Source organism: Abrus precatorius, unplaced genomic scaffold, assembly GCF_003935025.1.
Source record: "Abrus precatorius isolate BTA unplaced genomic scaffold, Abrus_2018 Scaffold8, whole genome shotgun sequence".
NCBI lineage: Eukaryota > Viridiplantae > Streptophyta > Magnoliopsida > Fabales > Fabaceae > Abrus > Abrus precatorius.
Genome location: NW_020874428.1, coordinates 38,186,735 through 38,205,254, shown reverse-complemented (window position 1 = coordinate 38,205,254; position 18,520 = coordinate 38,186,735). Strand labels below are relative to the sequence as shown.

Here is an 18,520-nt window from a genome sequence, read left to right as displayed (position 1 = left end):
GAATTGGTTGAAATTCACTTTTCTTTTCAAGGTTGAAATTAAATATCCTTCAATCCAATATTTCAACCTTCTTATTCTGTTGAAAGAATGTGTCATGATCCAATTCTAATGAACAAGTTTAAGAATCTGCTGCAAATAATTTGTTTTTTCATGTTAATTTTAACAATGCTATTAAAATGATAATGCATGTTTATTTTATCTTGAAAATGACTTCTACCAATAGAATGTCTTTTATGGTGTTGGTTCTAGTTGAAGTGAAAATAATTTTGTTGTTATCAATACAAACCCAAAGAGCTTGTTATATTTGATTGTTATCGAATGTGTTTATTGGAATAAGATTGGCTTTGTTATAAAATAAAAAATAAAAAAAAATAAAAAAACTTGTTTTTTATATTATATTGTTGAAATTTGCTTATACTAACCCTTACTTCATAGATGAGTTTAAAAATGGCTTTGGGTCAGTCTGATTTTTGAAAGATATCCTGTGGACAACTCTCATGGAATTCAGTTCACCAGAGTTAATAACGGAGGTTTGATATCTCAAGCTCATCTTCAAATCGTCTAGGGTCTGGTAACATACTCTTAGTTTGTGGTCAACTATTTAGTGAGATTTTCAAAATTCAAATAAGGATTTATGATGAACATGCAGAGGATATTAAGTATGATATGCTTATAAATGATGAAGTTAAAAACAACATATAAAGATGATCATGGATATGAAAATCCCTCCCAACATGAAGTGAATTTTACTGTCAAGTTACGTCCCTAACTGGCAACTGACAGTTAGAAGGTAAGTTTAATCCAACTATATCTTTTTTACTATGTATCGATAAGTTTGTTTATATTATAGAGTTTGCCAAAATATGGCACAACATGTGTTTGAAATCTGATGCCAATAAATGGATTTTCCATGGATCATTTGGAAATGAAGCTAGTTTGCACTAAATTAAACCTAATAGGAGTTAAAAATATTAATTTCTGCATTTAATTTATTTTATTTTATTTATGTTGGACGAATTATTTCCTCTTTTAATTATCAATTTATGCAGGAAAACTAGACCGAAAAACTAGTAACTAAATTATTTTACTCACTTAGGTACTTAATTTCTTCTGTCAGTATATATAGTCCAAATTCTTATATCTTAGCAACAAATTACCCCCCCCCCTTTATTTTTTATAGAATCATAACAAATAACAAATGAATCGTTGTTCCAGAATAAAAATAAAAATATTCAGAATTTAATAATTTTTAAAATTATAACCACAGTACGTGAGAAAGATCATATTTATTCAAAGTTTTTGAACGTTAATATATATTCTTTCATTGAATAAATATATTCAATGTAACCAGTTTGAGATTTATGACCATTTTCTATACATGTGTTAAGTTAATTAGTATGCCATGTGTGTAACTAGGGAAATAGAAAATAATTTACCCAATACCTTATCGTTATGCATTACATGCACATTTTGGTAAGATATGAGAACTGACATCATTGTCTGGATGGTCTTGTCCCTTGAGGTAGTTTCAGTGGAATATATTATATATGTCTATCTTGTCACATTATTGCCTTAGTTAACTTCAAATTGGGGGTACTAACAAGTTTCAACCCCTAGATTGATCGATGAAGAGTTTGAAGATTCCTTGGTCCCTCTTAAGCGTACCCAATCCACTAGTAAACAAGTCAAAAGTTGTAATTAGAGTGCCTTGCGAAGAAATTAGCTTTCCATCGTCTAATCAAAAATCAAACGGCTAAGCAGATAAGCCTCCCTTGATTAAAGTTCCCTATCTGTCCCCAATTCATAACCAAATTTCTTATTCGACAGCATATAAAGCGTTCTAGTTAACATCTTTATTATACAAGGTCTGGTCCACATGGTTTTACTTTATTGATTATGAACCATTTTATCTTTCAAATTTTAAGGATTTAACATATAATCTTATAGAGTTCCAGTCGACACGTCCACGTGCATCGTATGCTCATACTGACGTTGAATATAGTATACTAGAAAGCAAATCTAGTTTTAAACTGAGTAAATTAATCCTTCAATTAGAGCTAAAAACAGAAGAGAAGTGAAGGAAGAAAAAGAGAGTTTTTATGGGATAAAAATGTCTTACTTAATTTACAAGAAGGCAACAGAAACAAGAAAAACTATCATTATATACTTGTAATCATAAACTATAAATTTTAAGTTAAAATTAATTTTGTTTAATTAGTACAAAATTTTAATTAAACTTTTTTTTCCTTTTCATTAAAAAATATTAAACTAAACATAAAAAATTCATTGTAAAAAACTCTTTCATCCATTTTTCTTTAATTTAAAAATATGTTAGTATGTATAAAATTAGTTTACTCATCATTGAGAAATAACTTGGTTTTCATTCTTTAGGTTCTGCTTCTTCTTTTTTCGTTCACTTTGTGTTAGCTGATGAAATCAGCTAAATAGTATTCATTTGAGTCAATTGACTATAAGCGACTTTAACAATCGAATCAGCTACCTAGTATTCATTAGAAATTCGATATATTTGATGAGAGTACGAATCTCTCAATTTCTTTTAACCAACAATAGATATAATAATCAGTAGAGATTAAATAAATTACTATTTCATGCCTGTATTTTTTTAAAAATATTCATACTTAAATCTATATGCCCACAGTTAACAATTTTAGTACTAATATCATTACTTGTTGGGTACTTATTATATTCTTGGATCTAGACTCATTACTTATATTTTAATTAACTTGGATATTTTCTTAGAACGTGTTTGATTGATAAACTAATAAATATAAATATGATTATAATATTAATATTAGTGATATAAAAATAAAAATAAAGTAATGATTAAAAAGCAAAGTACGTACATAGCTTAATTAAAAAAATTAATTTAATTCCTAATTATAAAATTGTATACTTAGAATGGTTTAAAGTAACTATAAGTTATATTTAAAATATTTTCAAATTTTAATTACTAAATATAATAAATATATTGTATAGGTGTGATACGATTGGATACTATAGTATCAATATATAAAATTTTATGACTAGTTGCAGAGTTTCAGAATCAGATATATTTGATGGGTTAATATATACCCTGCAAATTATAAATAATTATTATAAATATCTAATAAGTTTGAGTCTGATGATTGGTACCCCCAATCAAAACAAACCTCGCAATAATTAGTTTTATGATCCAACTCATAACGGGTCAACCATTTCAAAGCCCTATAATAATTTTTCATAATCGATATATTGCTTCATAATTCAACTAACAATTAATCTAAACAACTAGTTAATATGAATACATAATATGTATAAAATGATATTCTTATTTGGTAGGATTCGAGGTTTGAGGTTAAGAGAAGACCCTTCTTTTTTGTCAAGTTCTCGTGCCCTGATGAATCCGCTGCATGCATGCTTTTGATCATTAGCAGTGGCAATAGTACCATTTGCATCATAGTCCTGGAGATTATGAGTTTTCTCCATCTTGGGTGTTTCATTCCGAAGCTTTTCTTATTGTTCCAAAATAGCTTCTCTCGTTTTAGAAACCCATTCAATTTATCCTTAATTAGCGGTGAACAGCTACGTTCTTTATGACCAAATTTACCGCAATATTTAGTATAATACAAGTAACTAAAATTAATTATGTTTGTAGAATACTCCTTAACAGTAAGTTAATTAATTTATTCTTATTTTACATATCTCTTTTTAATGAAACTAAATTTCCAAAGCAATGATGACTGGCTAAAACCATCACTCCATCAGCAGCTGAATGCTTTACAGCAACGAAGCCTCGCGCTTCATGGCTCCTGAGAAGTATAAATGGATTAGTGGAATAATTACTTTTTAACAACAGAATAAATTTCTAATAGCTTGTTTTATATTATTTTATTATTTTTCACTTGTTTTATAATTTATTATAAACACAAATCATATTTTCTTAAAAAGAGATAAAATATTATATATATGTGTTTTTTTCAGGTAAGGTTTTGGATTCAAACTTTACTTATGAAAAAAGAACGTTAAAATAGTTAACTCTATAATCTTCTCCATTATTTTAGAAGAGTTTAGAAGAGCCAATTAATCTCGTATTATATAAACGTTCTCAATTAGTTAGAACAGAGCTGTATGTTTAATATCAATTATTTTGAAATTTTGTTAACTTTCTTAAAGAGATTTTTTGGAGAAAATAAATGAGTATTTCTCTTTATTATACTCAATTAAATAATTTATCTTTTTTTAAAAATATATTAATAGGATTAAAAAAATATATTGTGGTTCAAAGAAAGATTGGATCTAAGAATTGGGCTAAAGCGCATTGCTTTTGGATATATAGGCTTAGATTGTTAAAGCCTCGCTGAAACATACATATTAGACACCCCAAGCCTTCTTACACCAAAAACAATTGATCTCTTAGACCAAAAAATAAAATAAAAAAATTCAGATTCTCAAATAGTTTCAAAAACACAGTTTTATTAACATCCATGTTTACAACTTTTTTTTATCAGAAATCTAATTTCTTATACCTTTTTTCATATTTTATGTAATAGATGTTTATTTTTTAATAATTTTTTACTATTTGTATATGCTTAAGACTAATGTTCATTTTTTCTTGAAATCATTATAAAATTTTCAACCTCTTATGCATATAAATTTTTTAACTATTAAATAAAGAAATTGTTAATTTTTTATATTTTCAAGATTTATGCACTTTTTATTTAATACTTGTTTTGTAAAATAATAAATAGATTGTTATGAGAATGTGTAAGAAAATATTGCAAAACTCGTATTAAACTTATATAACCAGCGCTTATTCATCATAGCAGAATGAAATCAATTCATTGTTGCTATTAGGAGTGTTTGAGGAACTTGATTCCTTTTACCCAGTTTTAAAATTTGATTGGGTCAATTTTTAGATTTAAATTCATCTTTAAATATGAGAAAATTTTATGAATAAAAACTCGGTCCATATAAGAGATTATTGTACTAAATTGTGACATTCCATAAATAAAACAACGACATATATAGGTATTATTAGTTGATTCACTTAAATATTGAAATATTCAAAAATATTTTTTATTTCTTAAAATATTAAAAGTTCTATTGTTTTTAAAGATTTATAATTTAGTCTTCATTTTTTTATTTCATATAGTCATGTATTATTATTTCTATATTTAGTCTATTAAGTATCTTCGTATCTCTTAAAAATTAGAGATTAAATGAGAAATGTATAATGTTCAAATAGATTAAATGAAAAAATGTAATTCTTATCATGATTAAATAATAAAAAATTTGAAATTTAAAGGGATTAAGCTTTATTTAAAAAATTTATCAATAAATGCTTATAAAATAAATAAATAATTATTTTTAAGATAAAATTCACATACCTTAACTTTTGATTCTTGAAGATGTTGGATAAAAAAAACTTGTATGATTTTTTTATTTTTTTGCTGATAAAAACTTCTATGCTTTTTATAAGCTAATTTTAATTTATGAAATAAATTTAATATATCATATCTTTTTTTATAAATTTGTCTGATTAAATTAATCTAAATTGAGCCTCAAATGAATAAACAGTAGTGTCAATTCACAACCAAAATAGATCACACAAAAGAAAATTTTAATGAGAACTGTAACGCAACTTGAAGGGGATGCTTATGGAGTTGGTTTCTTTGAGATGATTGTGCTGTTAACCTTATTTAAATCAAATATGTATGGTATTTAAAAAATTAAAAAATTAATCAAATCTCTATGATATTTAAAAAATTTGAAAAACAAATTAAAAGCAAAAAATGATAGATCAATGAAATATCTATGATATTTAAAAAGTTAAAATTTATTTAAATAAAATTCAAAATATAGCTAAATAACTAAGTTTTAACATAAAAAATGAAAAATAAAATAAAATAAAAGTCTATCACTGTAAGAAAAGTATGGTATTAATTTCATATTGGGGTGAAGTCGAATTCAACGTGATATATCTTCATGCTGATTCACACCTCTAACTTTTGCAAATTAGGAAAATTTGATCCTAGTCTTAAATCTGGTCAAAATAGGTTTCATTCGTCAAAGTCAGAGTTGGATGACATGCAATGTATAGTACGTTAGATTTAGTTCTATTTTTATTTAATAAATAATATATATTGAATATAAATTTATTATAAAATTAAATCAAATCAAGATGTTGTCAGTTTAAATTTAATTTTTCTTTATATTTTATTCCTTTGGTATTTTAAAAAGTCTTTTTATATGAATTTTAATTTAGATCAAGGAGTGATTTAATAAGGTTATAATTGAAGCAGGTTTATTGGGGAAAAAATGCAGAAAAAAATATTAATTAAGATAGATTTACCGATAAAAAAAATATTAAAAGAAAAGTGTAAAAATCTAAAGTAAATATCAATACAAAGTAATGATAAGATTTTGAAAAATAGGAATTAGAAATCAAATCAATACAAAATTTTCAATTTTTGGGTTTATTTATTAAATTAATTTAGTTCTGAACATTCTTAGTGAATGAATCATTTGTTATTCTCTACTTGCAAGTTGCAAGTTGCAAGTTGCAAATTGCAATAATATTTGAGTGTTTCTGACTCTGAGTGAGGGTTTTGAGGGGTGGGAATGGAATTGGAAGAGGGTAAATCTGCTCCGGATTGGCCCTGTTGGCATCCTAATCAGCATACGCACGCTATAAAAATTGATGTATAAAATAATATTTTGAAGAGAAAAAAAAGTGAAATTAAATGGTGCATATGAAGCATGGATATAGTAATAAGGGCGAGAAATGTAGAAACTAACAAGAGACTTGAATTGGGATATATAACCCTCTCAGGGCAGCCCCTAGAAATGGACAGACATAAAAGAAGAAGGGTTTGGGTATGGATCTCATAATCTAAGATTTTCTATTATAGCAAAATAGAGGGATATCATATCATAATATCATATGCTATGCGAATGGGTATGGAGGAGGAGAGTAGCATTACCATTAGCAATACCAACATAGAAGGTGGTGCTTCGTTACCATCATCAGGTTCAGATGCTAAGAAGCGAACTGTCACATACTTCTACGAACCCACCATCGGCGACTATTACTACGGCCAAGGCCACCCCATGAAACCGCACCGCATCCGCATGGCCCACAACCTCATCGTTCACTACTCCCTCCACCGCCGCATGGAGATTAGCCGCCCCTTCCCCGCCTCTCCCGACGACATTCGCCGCTTCCACTCCGACGAATACGTCGAATTCCTCTCCTCCGTCTCCCCCGAGACCCTCGCCGAAACCACCTTCTCCCGCCAGCTCAAGCGCTTCAACGTCGGCGAGGACTGCCCCGTCTTCGACGGCCTCTTCAATTTCTGCCAGGCCTCCGCCGGTGGCTCCATCGGCGCCGCCGTCAAACTCAACCGCGCCGACGCCGACATCGCCATCAATTGGGCCGGCGGCCTGCACCATGCTAAGAAATCCGAGGCTTCTGGGTTCTGTTACGTCAACGACATTGTCCTCGGTATCCTTGAGCTGCTCAAGGTTCACAGGGTAACTCTTTTCTTTGCCTCTTCTTACCTTATTTTCATTACTCCATTTTTTTCTCTCTCTCTCTCTCTCTCTGTGTGTTGGATTTAGTTGTTGTACGTTCTACAACATGTACCATGTACAACCTAGGCTAAAACTGTTTGGAGTACCGTTGTTATGTGAGAATGACATTTTGTTTTGTGCCTTCGTTATGTTGGAATGGGGATTTCTGTGTTTGGCACCAAAGAAAGGAATAGATAGATGCTTCAAACGACAATTCCATTCCGTGTCCCATTAATATTAACCTTTTCCTTCCATTTTTGTGTTTTCTTGTATAGATTCATTTATAGCGTGTTTCTTTTTCAATTCTTTGCAGCTGCTGGTGGCCAAAATAGCGTTTATTTGATTTCATATGCCAATGAGAACAAACTGGAATTGAATAAAATTTCACTTCGTTATTGACAAACACTAGAATAGGAATGGCCACTCCATGGCCATTTTCCATTCTGAATCCTGATTTTGATTACCTTGCTACCATGCCAAGTGCCAGCATTGCTTAGTAAAATGATTCTGATGACATAATTAATTGTTAAGTTGTAATTTCATGCTTATTAGGGTTAAGACTGGATTGCTCCTTTCTAGTTCTCGTTTTTTTATTTCAAGGTCCTCAATGGTGCACCTTTGTGTTTTCAATTTTACATAGTTCTTCTGTGGGTAAAAATCGAAATTATGTTTGTGCTTATACAGAAACTTTATTGCTTGTAATATGAGTTATTGTTTTTGTGTTTATGGCGCGTGCTTTCTTCCTTTCATGAATATATTTTTCATTATCTGTTCGGTGTTACTTGGCAGCGTGTACTGTATGTTGACATTGATGTGCACCATGGTGATGGTGTTGAGGAGGCCTTTTACACTACTGATAGAGTGATGACTGTGTCTTTCCATAAGTTTGGGGACTTTTTCCCAGGCACTGGACACATAAAAGACATTGGGGTGGGCTCAGGAAAGAATTATGCTGTAAATGTTCCATTAAATGACGGAATGGATGATGATAATTTCCGTTGTCTGTTTCGTACCATCATTCAAAAAGTCATGGAGGTTTATCAACCTGAAGCAGTTGTTCTTCAATGTGGAGCTGATTCATTGTCTGGTGACAGGTTGGGGTGCTTCAACTTGTCTGTGAGAGGTCATGCAGATTGCCTTCGTTTCCTTAGATCTTTCAATGTTCCTTTGATGGTCTTGGGTGGAGGAGGATATACAATTCGGAATGTTGCTCGTTGTTGGTGTTACGAGGTCCTTTTCATTATCTTCTTGGGCTGATTATAATGTGACTTATATCAGTTTAATTTCTTATTTGGTTCCATGCTTTTTATTTGTTTTAGACAGCTGTGGCAGTAGGAGTGGAGCCTGATAATAAGTTGCCTTATAATGAATATTATGAGTATTTTGGCCCAGATTATACTCTCTATGTTGATCCAAGCAACATGGAGAACCTAAACACACCCAAGGATATGGAAAAAATAAGGTATTTTTACTAATAATTTCATCTTGGTTGAGTTAAAGTTGATGATTCTTATTTCAATTTTATTTCTCATGAAAAAAAATAACAGTCATAAATTGTTAAGAATGTAATTACTTAAATGCATTACATTTAGATTCATCCTTGTCATGTGACATCCTTTCTACAAATGATGATGTTTTCAGAAACTTATGAACAGTTGCATTTATACCTGGCATTGTTATTTTTGTATTGGTTGTAAGACATCGTAATGTCTGGACATAAAATATTTAGTGAGGTCACCATGGAAGATGTGCCTCTGTATGTGGCGGAAGCCAGGACTGATTTAAGCTTCCTTTGTCTCGAGTAAAATATTTGGAGATAATTTCTACCATTAAATTGATTTTTTTTATCCATTAATTCCAAGGAACACACTACTAGAACAGATTTCCCGACTTCCCCATGCTCCCAGTGCACCTTTTCAGACAACACCACCTATCTTACAAGGTCCAGAAGAGGTCTGTACTCTAACTGTTGCAGTAGTTGTCCCTTTGCCATTCTCTTCTCTCTGTTTGATCTTATTGTGTATTCAGGCAGAAGAGGATATGGATAAAAGACCAAAACGTCGCAAATGGAATGGTGAAGATTATGATTCTGATCCCGATGAAGATGAAAAGGTTAATTCCAAGTGCTCAAACTTCACTGCTCATATGAGGTAATGATTATATTTTGTTTTTGAAGCTGAATATAATTCCATGTAGTTTACACAAGTCCCTCTTTTTTTCAGTCGATAAATTGTGGGTTTGTCCCTGAAATCGAAACCTTTGTGACTTAAGCTAGCTTGATAAATATTCTAAAGTCGGTTAGAGTGGAAGTTTTGATTAGATTATGTAACTTACTATACTCATTATACTTCTATTATACAAACTTCTTAGCCGATTCAAATGAATTTATTAACTGTTTGGCTCCAATTTTGAAAGCAGAAATGTTACTCTCTGTGGTGCATGGATATTGCAGATGACATGGAAGAAGAGAAGCCAGAAGTGCATCCATCATCTTGCTGCTGATAGAATAGAGCAAGTTCTTGCACAGCATGTTTGTATTGTAATATCTTCCGTTGATGGGGGAGGTCATTACTTCGAGTTATATAAATAGTACATGAGCAACTCTAATGCCAATATAATGATCAAATTGTGCAAATGTATTATAGATTAAAACAATGTCTTGGTTCGGATCCCCATGTAAGCATTATTTTTGCTCGTTAGAGTCAGTTTTTTCCCCTTTTTGTCCCTGTGGCCTTGTCCCTCGTGAATACACTTAGTTTCGATTTAGTCTCACAGTCAATTTCGTTTATTTTGATCATTCACTTTTGTCCACACTTCATTTGGCCCAGTGGAGACATTTTGGTTATTGGTAATTGTTATCACTCTTTTTTTGTCGTGTCTTTCTTTCACCTGTATGATGATGATTTAAAGGAAATGAGAAAGATGCAGAATCGTTGTTCTTCTTGTTATTTGTGACAAATTCTTATTTATAATCCAAATATTTTAATTAAATTCTAAGTTGCCAATTATCTTATCCATTCAAGTGGAAGAATGTAGGATGAAGATGAAATTGAGTACCTCTCAATGTTCGAAACTATAAAAAGTTAACTCAGAGATACCACAATCATGTTGCCAAGGGAGGGATTGTATTGGTTATCATGCTGCACTTTCTACTTCTCTTCTCTCCTTTGTCTTTTTGTTTTGTGGATGTCCCAAAAAGAACAAGATATGCATTTTCGAACTCCAACAGGTACAACTAATGATAATTAAGGTATGTCATTTATTTATTTTTTTAGTCGTAGAAGAAAGTATTTTTAATGGTTGATATTGTCTGATCTCATTTTTAATTGAACTTTTTAACGTAAAAAAAAGAAAGAAAGAAAGATGAAGTAAGAATCTATCTACTCTTAATTTAGTGTAAGTTATGCTTACAAAATGTTTTAGTTCAAATTAATAATCAATATATATTCACCTTTTTATTTTATATATCTCTTTATTTTAGATGTGTTATATTCTTATTTTGCAACATTTTAGATTCTCGATGTTGTGTGTAGTTTAGGTTTAAGAGCAGTAAAAATACGAGTTAAATTTTAATAATAACTGATAAAAATGATTTTAAATATAAATTAAAAACAATAATTATAAAAATTAACTATGTTTTAATTATGTAGTAATCCATGATTCAACTTCAGCGTGAAAAAATAATTTATCAATGTATTTTTCTTAAGTTATTAAACTATTTAACTTTTATAATTAATAAAATTGACTACTGAGACCCGCAATTTTTAAAACACAGAGATATAAACGCGAAGGTTTGAAGAAGTGTTTAATTTTATTATTAGAACAACATTAATTCTTTCAAATATACTAAAAAAATTATTTTTCCTTGGATATATGACTATTAATTCTCTCCTTTTTTATGCAATTCTCGGTAGGATAAATTTGTTTTCAACTGGATAAACACAGTTGGATAAAATGTATATATACCCCCTTGAGAGTGACGTTAAAAAAGAGCATATTGACATGTTCATTCATACTGGAGAGTGAAACCGAAAGTCGATGTTCAAACACAAACGTACGATTCAGATTTGACCTGAGACATTCTGAATTTTGGCTCAATAGCCGAGCTCTTTTAGAAAATAATATATTTATATTACTGAAATTGAAAAATAAAAATAAAATAAAAAAATTGATAACTATAAATGTGTAACGGAAAGATCCAAGAGGAGAACATGGCTTCCCAAATTTCAGTTTTAGTATCCTTGGGAAGGATGTGGACGATGGTTTCTTCCCCAAAAACAGAGACACAAACACAAACGTTATTTGGCAATTCAATTACAACATCAAGGCATCACGGGCAACTCCAACGCACCCGAAAAAGAAGCAAAATATCCTTATCTCTGAAAACCCCTGCAGCTTCATTAGCACCGAAATGCCACAAAACAACTCCATCCTCCTCTGTCCAATCAAAAAATGCCCAAGAAGAGGGAATTCCCGGAGAAGACGTGAAAATCCTGGTCAAGTTCAAGTCGCGCCACAACTACATCCGCGTTCTAGAAGTTTCTAGAGAAGCCGAGCACCCCTTGCGCGGTTCCAGGTTGCTTCTTCTGGACGCCCCCGGAAACATCCACAGCATATCATTCCTCTTCAAAACGTTAACCAACACCTACTTCGATGTCTTCGCCACCCTCCCACCCATAGTGCCACCTGGACCCCTCGCCATCCTCGGCTTCGGCGCCGGCTCCGCGGCTCGCATTCTCCTCCACCTCTACCCCGATGCCATTCTCCACGCCTGGGAGCTCGACCCCTCCGTCATCCAAGTCGCCAGAGAGTACTTCAACCTTGCCACACTCGAGAGGGAACACCAGAAGCGCCTTTTCATCTACGTCGGCAACGCTTTGAACGCCACTTTGCCCAACGGCTTCTCCGGGATTGTCGTCGACTTGTTCTCCAAAGGGAGCTTGATTCCGGAGCTTCAGGAGCCTGCCACGTGGGAGAAGCTGAGGCAGCGTTTGAAGAGAGGAGGGAGGATTATGGTGAATGTTGGAGGGAGCTGTGTGGAAGCCGAGAGTAGGCTCAGAGATGGTAAGTTTCTTATGCAAGAAACTCTCAAGGCCATGAGAGCCGTTTTCGGAGAGAGGCTTTTTGTTCTCAATGTTGGCAATCGCAAGGACGATAGCTCTCTTGCTCTTACTGGGGATTTGCCCCAACATGATGCATGGAAGAAGGCCCTTCCTGCTCCCTTGAAATGCTATGTCGATATGTGGAAGCCTTACTCTGCTTAGTCACCCCTTTTTGCTCATCAATTGTTTGTGTTTATTCCTCCGTGAAATATTTTCTTTTGCTCCTTCACTTTTTCAATACCCGCAAGCAAGGTAATTGATTAATCCCATTTTTGCATGCTTAAACCATTCACCAATTAAACATGCAGTTATAGGCTTGTTAAGTGTTTTTATCAGTTGAGTGGTAAGGTTAGGTTTGCTAAAGTAGAATCAGTTTGAGCCATGGACGATCTATTCATTATGTGCAGATTCAAGTAAAAATCCAAGTATTAAATAAAATGTCGAGCAGGACGATCTGGTTGTGCAATTAGCTGTGTTGGCATCATTGGAGGAGAGATGCGTAGAAATGATATAAAATGTATGCGGATAACATTACTCAAACGTAGAATACACAGTCATTTTGCTTTCTGTTTTTAGGATTATTCAGTCACTGGTCATTGATGTTTAATACAATCAGGATTTTTTTACAGACATCAAATATCAAATTGGTTAAAATGCCCTTGTAATTGAAGCAGTTCACAAGTATACACAGTTCAGAAAGAGTTCGAGTTCCATCTAGAATCAGTCATTTAGTGGATAGGTTTGAAATTAGGTTCTCAACAGGATAAATGAATCCCCTTTTTCTTTTAGATTAAGGTGATTGCAACAATGATATTTATATATTGCCTAATGTTTTTTTTCTTTATTTCACATCAATTTTGTCTATCTTTCGTTTATCATCATTCATAATTTATTAGTTCTTTTGTTTCTTTCTCTTCTATTTTTATCTTTTGCTAAGTGTAAAATGTGAAAGTCCATGCCACCACCGTAGAGAAAAAGAAGAAAATAAATAAAGTGCAAGTAATTTTTTGAAATAAAGAGACTCTAGTTTGGACATTGCAACCACCATTTTGCATTTTCCAAAGTGTGGGAATGGAGTTCTTACGAAGGCCTTTATACATTTATCTATCAAACCACGTAAGCTAGAATAAAAGCTATGAAGTTTTACTAACATATGTGATAGCTTTAAAGTGACAAATAAATGTGGTTGATTACAAATAAAAATGTTATATTTGTTTAACAGATACATGCATAAAGAAAAATAAATAAATAACTGCTAGTTTGAATAATTGACAGATATGAGAAACAAGCTAAAGCTAAATTCATCGTCATATTTACTCAATTGTATATTAATTCGTAAGTCAACTCGTATCCTTTCGTCGTCAATGAATTATGAAATAGCCAATTTTAAATTAGTAAAACGCTAAAAGCCCTATTACAGCACACGCACAATTCAATTTTGTTTTCAGTACAAGCATCCATTAATTCACAAGGTGGCAGTCGTACAGAATCTTAAAACCCAGCTCTCCAGAGTTTTCTGAGTCAAGGATTTTACATTTTACAGGCCCAACATAAAAATAAAAGCACAAGTTTGATACAATGGGTGTACTTCAGTTTCAGACAAAGTCCATGCTGCACTACCAGGAATAGATTTAATTGATTACTAAACTAAGAAAAATATTATTTTTATATTCCTCTGTTATGTTATGTAAATAATAATTAATATTTTAATATTTATTATTTCAAAAACATTTCAAAATATATTTCTCTTATTAATTAAAATGTTTATCAATTATCTTAGTGTTCGATGTATATAATTATTAATTATATTAGTTTCTATATACAACGTTTTAACATACACGTTAACATGTTAAGTACTAATTATATATGCTACGTAACATTTAATAGTAATATGATAAAATGACATAATTTAAAGTTTTTTTTCTTAAAATCTATTAATTTAATTTTCATACAATTAGACTTAAAATTTTACACGAATTAAATTAATTAATCAGAGATTTTTTATGTCATCATTAAATTTATGCATCATGTTTAGTTAGTACTTAATATGATAGATCAATTTGTCTTTTAAAGCAACTAATATCTAAATAATAATAAAAACTAAAATGTTTGACAATACAATATATTGAGGTTTTAAATAATGATTGATGATTACATATATAAAAGATTAAATTATATTTTATTTAGTTTATAAACGCTATTTTGAAAACAATTTAAAATGATAAAAATTAAAATAATTGATAATTGTATTTATAAATTATTAAAATGATGTTTTGCAATGATAAGCAACGACATTTGACGACGATTGTGAGTGATGTTGTGCTGCATGGCCAGGCCCTGGAAAAACATAAGCAATAGCATTTGACAGCAGATGAACAGCGTGGAGAGAGATCAATGCTGGAAAAGGAGGAGCTACATCACCACCACCTGCTCCCATGCGAAATCGACAGATAATAATGGTCAAAGCATCCACTCCTCCTTCGAGTATTCACTGTTCTCACTCATTTGCCTTTCTTTAATCAACAGAATCTTCCATCCACACACATAATATGATACATCCAATCAACAGGTCATATGAGACCACTAGTTGAAATAGTAATCCCAAACCACTGCTACAACTATTTTTTCTTAATCTTATACTTCTGTCTTGTATCTTTCTTCTCTGCATGTTATTGTATTGCGAAAAAGAGTAGAAATATATATATATATATATATATATATATATTCTAATTTTATATATAAAAACTGAATTAGGTGAATAAAATTTATCCATGGTTGCACACTGTATTCTATTTTCTTTACAGTGAGCGTGTTATAACTTACTTTTATTTACTTCAGTATTTGTTTAGATTAGCCTTTAAGAAAATTATTGAATCAATTTTGTTATTTAAATAATTAAAAATTGATATTATATATTGCCATTATTTATTTTGTATATATATCTTTAAAATACACTTAGAAAGTGAAGAAGATAACTAAAAATATTTTCCCAAAATTATAGAAAAACTGTTTTCCAAATTAACCTTAAATGGTAATTATTATTATTATTATCTTCTAATATTTTTAAAAAGTGAATTAATCATTAAATTGGTGAAATTAAAGAAATAGTTTATAGAGTTGATTTAAACATAATATAACAATGTCCAGAATTTGATCCAACAAGATTCAATGCTTTTCATTTCAATATTTCATGTAGACAGATGATAAAATCAAGTTCTAAAAGGTGCCCACTTATGGACGAATGTCATGATCGCACCATATTGGGCCGTGTGTAAAATAAAACAGTACGAGCTAAATATCATGTTTAGGCGTTATGTCTAAGTATCATTTTTCAAGTTGACCAATTATCTATACTTATCTTTGATGCGAAGATAGCTTAAGACATAAAATAACTAATGTTGTGTTAGGAATTTAAATAAACGCTAAAAAGGCCCAAATAAAGTTTTTTGAAAAACATTAAGGGTTCGATTTCACTAAATTATAAATTCACTCTCCATAGACAAAGCACTCTATGGGGTACCAGTAACTTTATTATCCTGATTTCAATTTTCTAGTCGACTGCCAAATCTCTTAAATTAATCATAATTTAAATTTCTTTGATGAAACAACATTTTCTAAACTCTATTAATAAGCCTGATTCTTTAAGTGAAATTAACAAAGTAAGTTTATGAAGCTGAGTAAAATTTAGCAAAAGAAATGATGGGACGCTCTCAAATATGTATTTTTTAACATAAAATTTATTAAAATGCAAAAAAAATAAAATAAAAAATTTATACTTATTATATTTTTTTAATTAAATTTTAACTAAGAAACAAAATTATGTTAGAAAAATACATTACTAACACTTCTCTTTCAACGATTAACGTAGAAACAAAGCTATTTATGATCTCTAAATTAAAAAATTATTGTAAAACAATGAGGTTGAAATAGTAGTATTCAGTTTAACAATAGTACTTGTAGGGATGAATACAGAGTACACAGGACAGGGGACAAGCTTCAGCATGTTGGAGATCACAGGATATCTCTCCGGCCTCCGCTGCAGCCCCCACCAACTCACCCCCTCTCCTTCCACAAGAAGACCACTTTTCCTTGTTTCTTCATTCTTCTCCTCCAACCATCCTCTGCATTGTTGTCCTTTTCTCTTTAAATATTTTTCTACTTTGCCTTTCCCTCCTTTCCATCTTTCTTTGATTCAATTTATATATATATATATATATAATTTTTTTTTAGTTCATGCTGATATTTTCTGCTTTTCAGATCAAATTATGAGCCATTAGATGTGCCCTGCTGTTATACCCTATTTTCTGGATTCCTGTCTTGTGAAAAAAGAGAGAGTGGTGGGTGAGTTTGTTTGTTTCAATTTGTATTTTTTTGCATATCTTTGTCTTGTTCTGCGGCTTAAGTCTCAATTTCATATCATTATTTAATATATATCACCTGTGCTAATTTAATTATTTATTTATTTAGATGCATTCTTTTTATAACTATTTTCTTTTATTGTAAGTTTTGCTTTTTTATTAATATTATTATTTTGCATTTTAATAAACAATATCATCATTATTATCTTCACATTTTTCCTTCTAAATGTCAGGTGTAAGTTCCTCAAAACATAATCAAACGACTGAGTGAGAAGGTTCTTATTCAAAAATAAGATCTTTATTTTATCAATACATATCCACATCTGAATAGTATAGTCGTTTACGTTATTAGTAGAATTAATTGATAAGCATTATGCAGTCCTGTTCAGCTATTCTTTAATAGCTCTTACACATGATAAGATCGTCAAAGTTTTACTATGGTATCCCACAAACCTGTCGTGTCTTTTAGCTATTCTGCTGGCCTCGCGTGTCCTGTATTGCAAAATTCCTTGAATCAGGTAGTCGTGCTCTATTTTCAAGCTACAGAGATTCTGCTGGCCAGGTTAGCTTTTAATCAATTTACTTTATCTTTTATAGTTTTTACCAGTCATGGTTACGAATTACAATTTTATCAGCTAGGAGAAATAAGTGTTGTTATCCCATTTAAGTGTGTAGCAGATTATGTTCGTACTCCTGAGCTTTGTAACCATAAATATGAAATCTTGATTCATATATAGTTATATACTTGGCCTGCATCGTATTATTGTTTGTTACTACTTGAGTCCTAGCTCTTGAAGAAATTCGCTACAGGTGAACCCATTCATTTCTCCATCCATTTTTGTTTGTTTTTTAATTAGAGGTTTGTCTTCGATTCATCAATGCGTTGTTTTGTTGATTACATTGGAGAGTTATTGATGAATTGAGAGGAAATCTAACGCTGCACTGAGTAGTTCTGCAACATAAGCAAGGATTCTTGCTTTCTTTTGTGCACTTCTCTGATTCAATTTGTTATAAATCCCACGTTAAGTGAGTAAGAAATCTATTGCATATTTAAGTCTTTTCTAATAGATTGACTTTTTCAGTTATGGTCACTTGTCTTATTAAGTATTAGTGTGAGTGAGTGTAAAATTGATTTTATAAAATTAATTTTGTTTAAAAGTGACATGATATATATTTAGAATATTTTTTTTAATTCAACACACAAATTATAATTTATCACGTTGATTTAAATTTTAAAAATAATTAACTTAAAAGTAACTAAACATTGTTTTAAGATGCATCCGAATAAGAACAAAATTAAAAGCTCAGTTGAAGGTGATGCTGAACTAGTTAAATTTACTGGTGTGGATACTTTTGAACCAACTATTGCTCCGGAACATTAGTCATATTGCGTAAAGATCCCATCTAGTTGTCAAGGGGATGTAGCTCAAATGGTAGAGCGCTCGCTTTGCATGCGAGAGGCACGGGGTTCGATCCCCCGCATCTCCA

General features: G+C 31.1%; 2 protein-coding genes and 1 non-coding gene across 6 annotated transcripts; all 3 read left to right on the top strand.

Moving 5' to 3' along the window:
- The first annotated feature begins 6,767 nt into the window (after window positions 1-6,767).
- LOC113846430 (histone deacetylase 6) lies at window positions 6,768-10,566 on the top strand. Of its 4 annotated transcripts, XM_027474684.1 has the most exons (7): window positions 6,955-6,973; window positions 7,007-7,533; window positions 8,362-8,802; window positions 8,892-9,034; window positions 9,435-9,525; window positions 9,601-9,722; window positions 10,014-10,392. In XM_027474684.1, the coding sequence occupies exons 1-7, from the start codon at window positions 6,955-6,957 to the stop codon at window positions 10,072-10,074; spliced, it is 1,404 nt and encodes a 467-aa protein (XP_027330485.1). In that variant the 3' UTR covers window positions 10,075-10,392. The 4 variants fall into 4 exon arrangements, with proteins under 4 accessions (XP_027330486.1, XP_027330483.1, XP_027330484.1 ...); XM_027474685.1 differs by having other exon boundaries at window positions 6,768-7,533; window positions 10,025-10,516; XM_027474682.1 differs by having other exon boundaries at window positions 6,802-7,533; window positions 9,991-10,566.
- A 1,223-nt stretch (window positions 10,567-11,789) lies between these two features.
- Window positions 11,790-13,325, top strand: LOC113847774 (probable polyamine aminopropyl transferase). Its single transcript, XM_027477047.1, has one exon. It carries the CDS (start codon window positions 11,823-11,825, stop codon window positions 12,834-12,836), a length of 1,014 nt encoding a protein of 337 aa, XP_027332848.1. The 5' UTR covers window positions 11,790-11,822; the 3' UTR covers window positions 12,837-13,325.
- Window positions 13,326-18,447: 5,122 nt separating this feature from the next.
- Window positions 18,448-18,520, top strand: TRNAA-UGC. Its single transcript has one exon. It is a non-coding gene; the product is annotated as a tRNA-Ala (tRNA).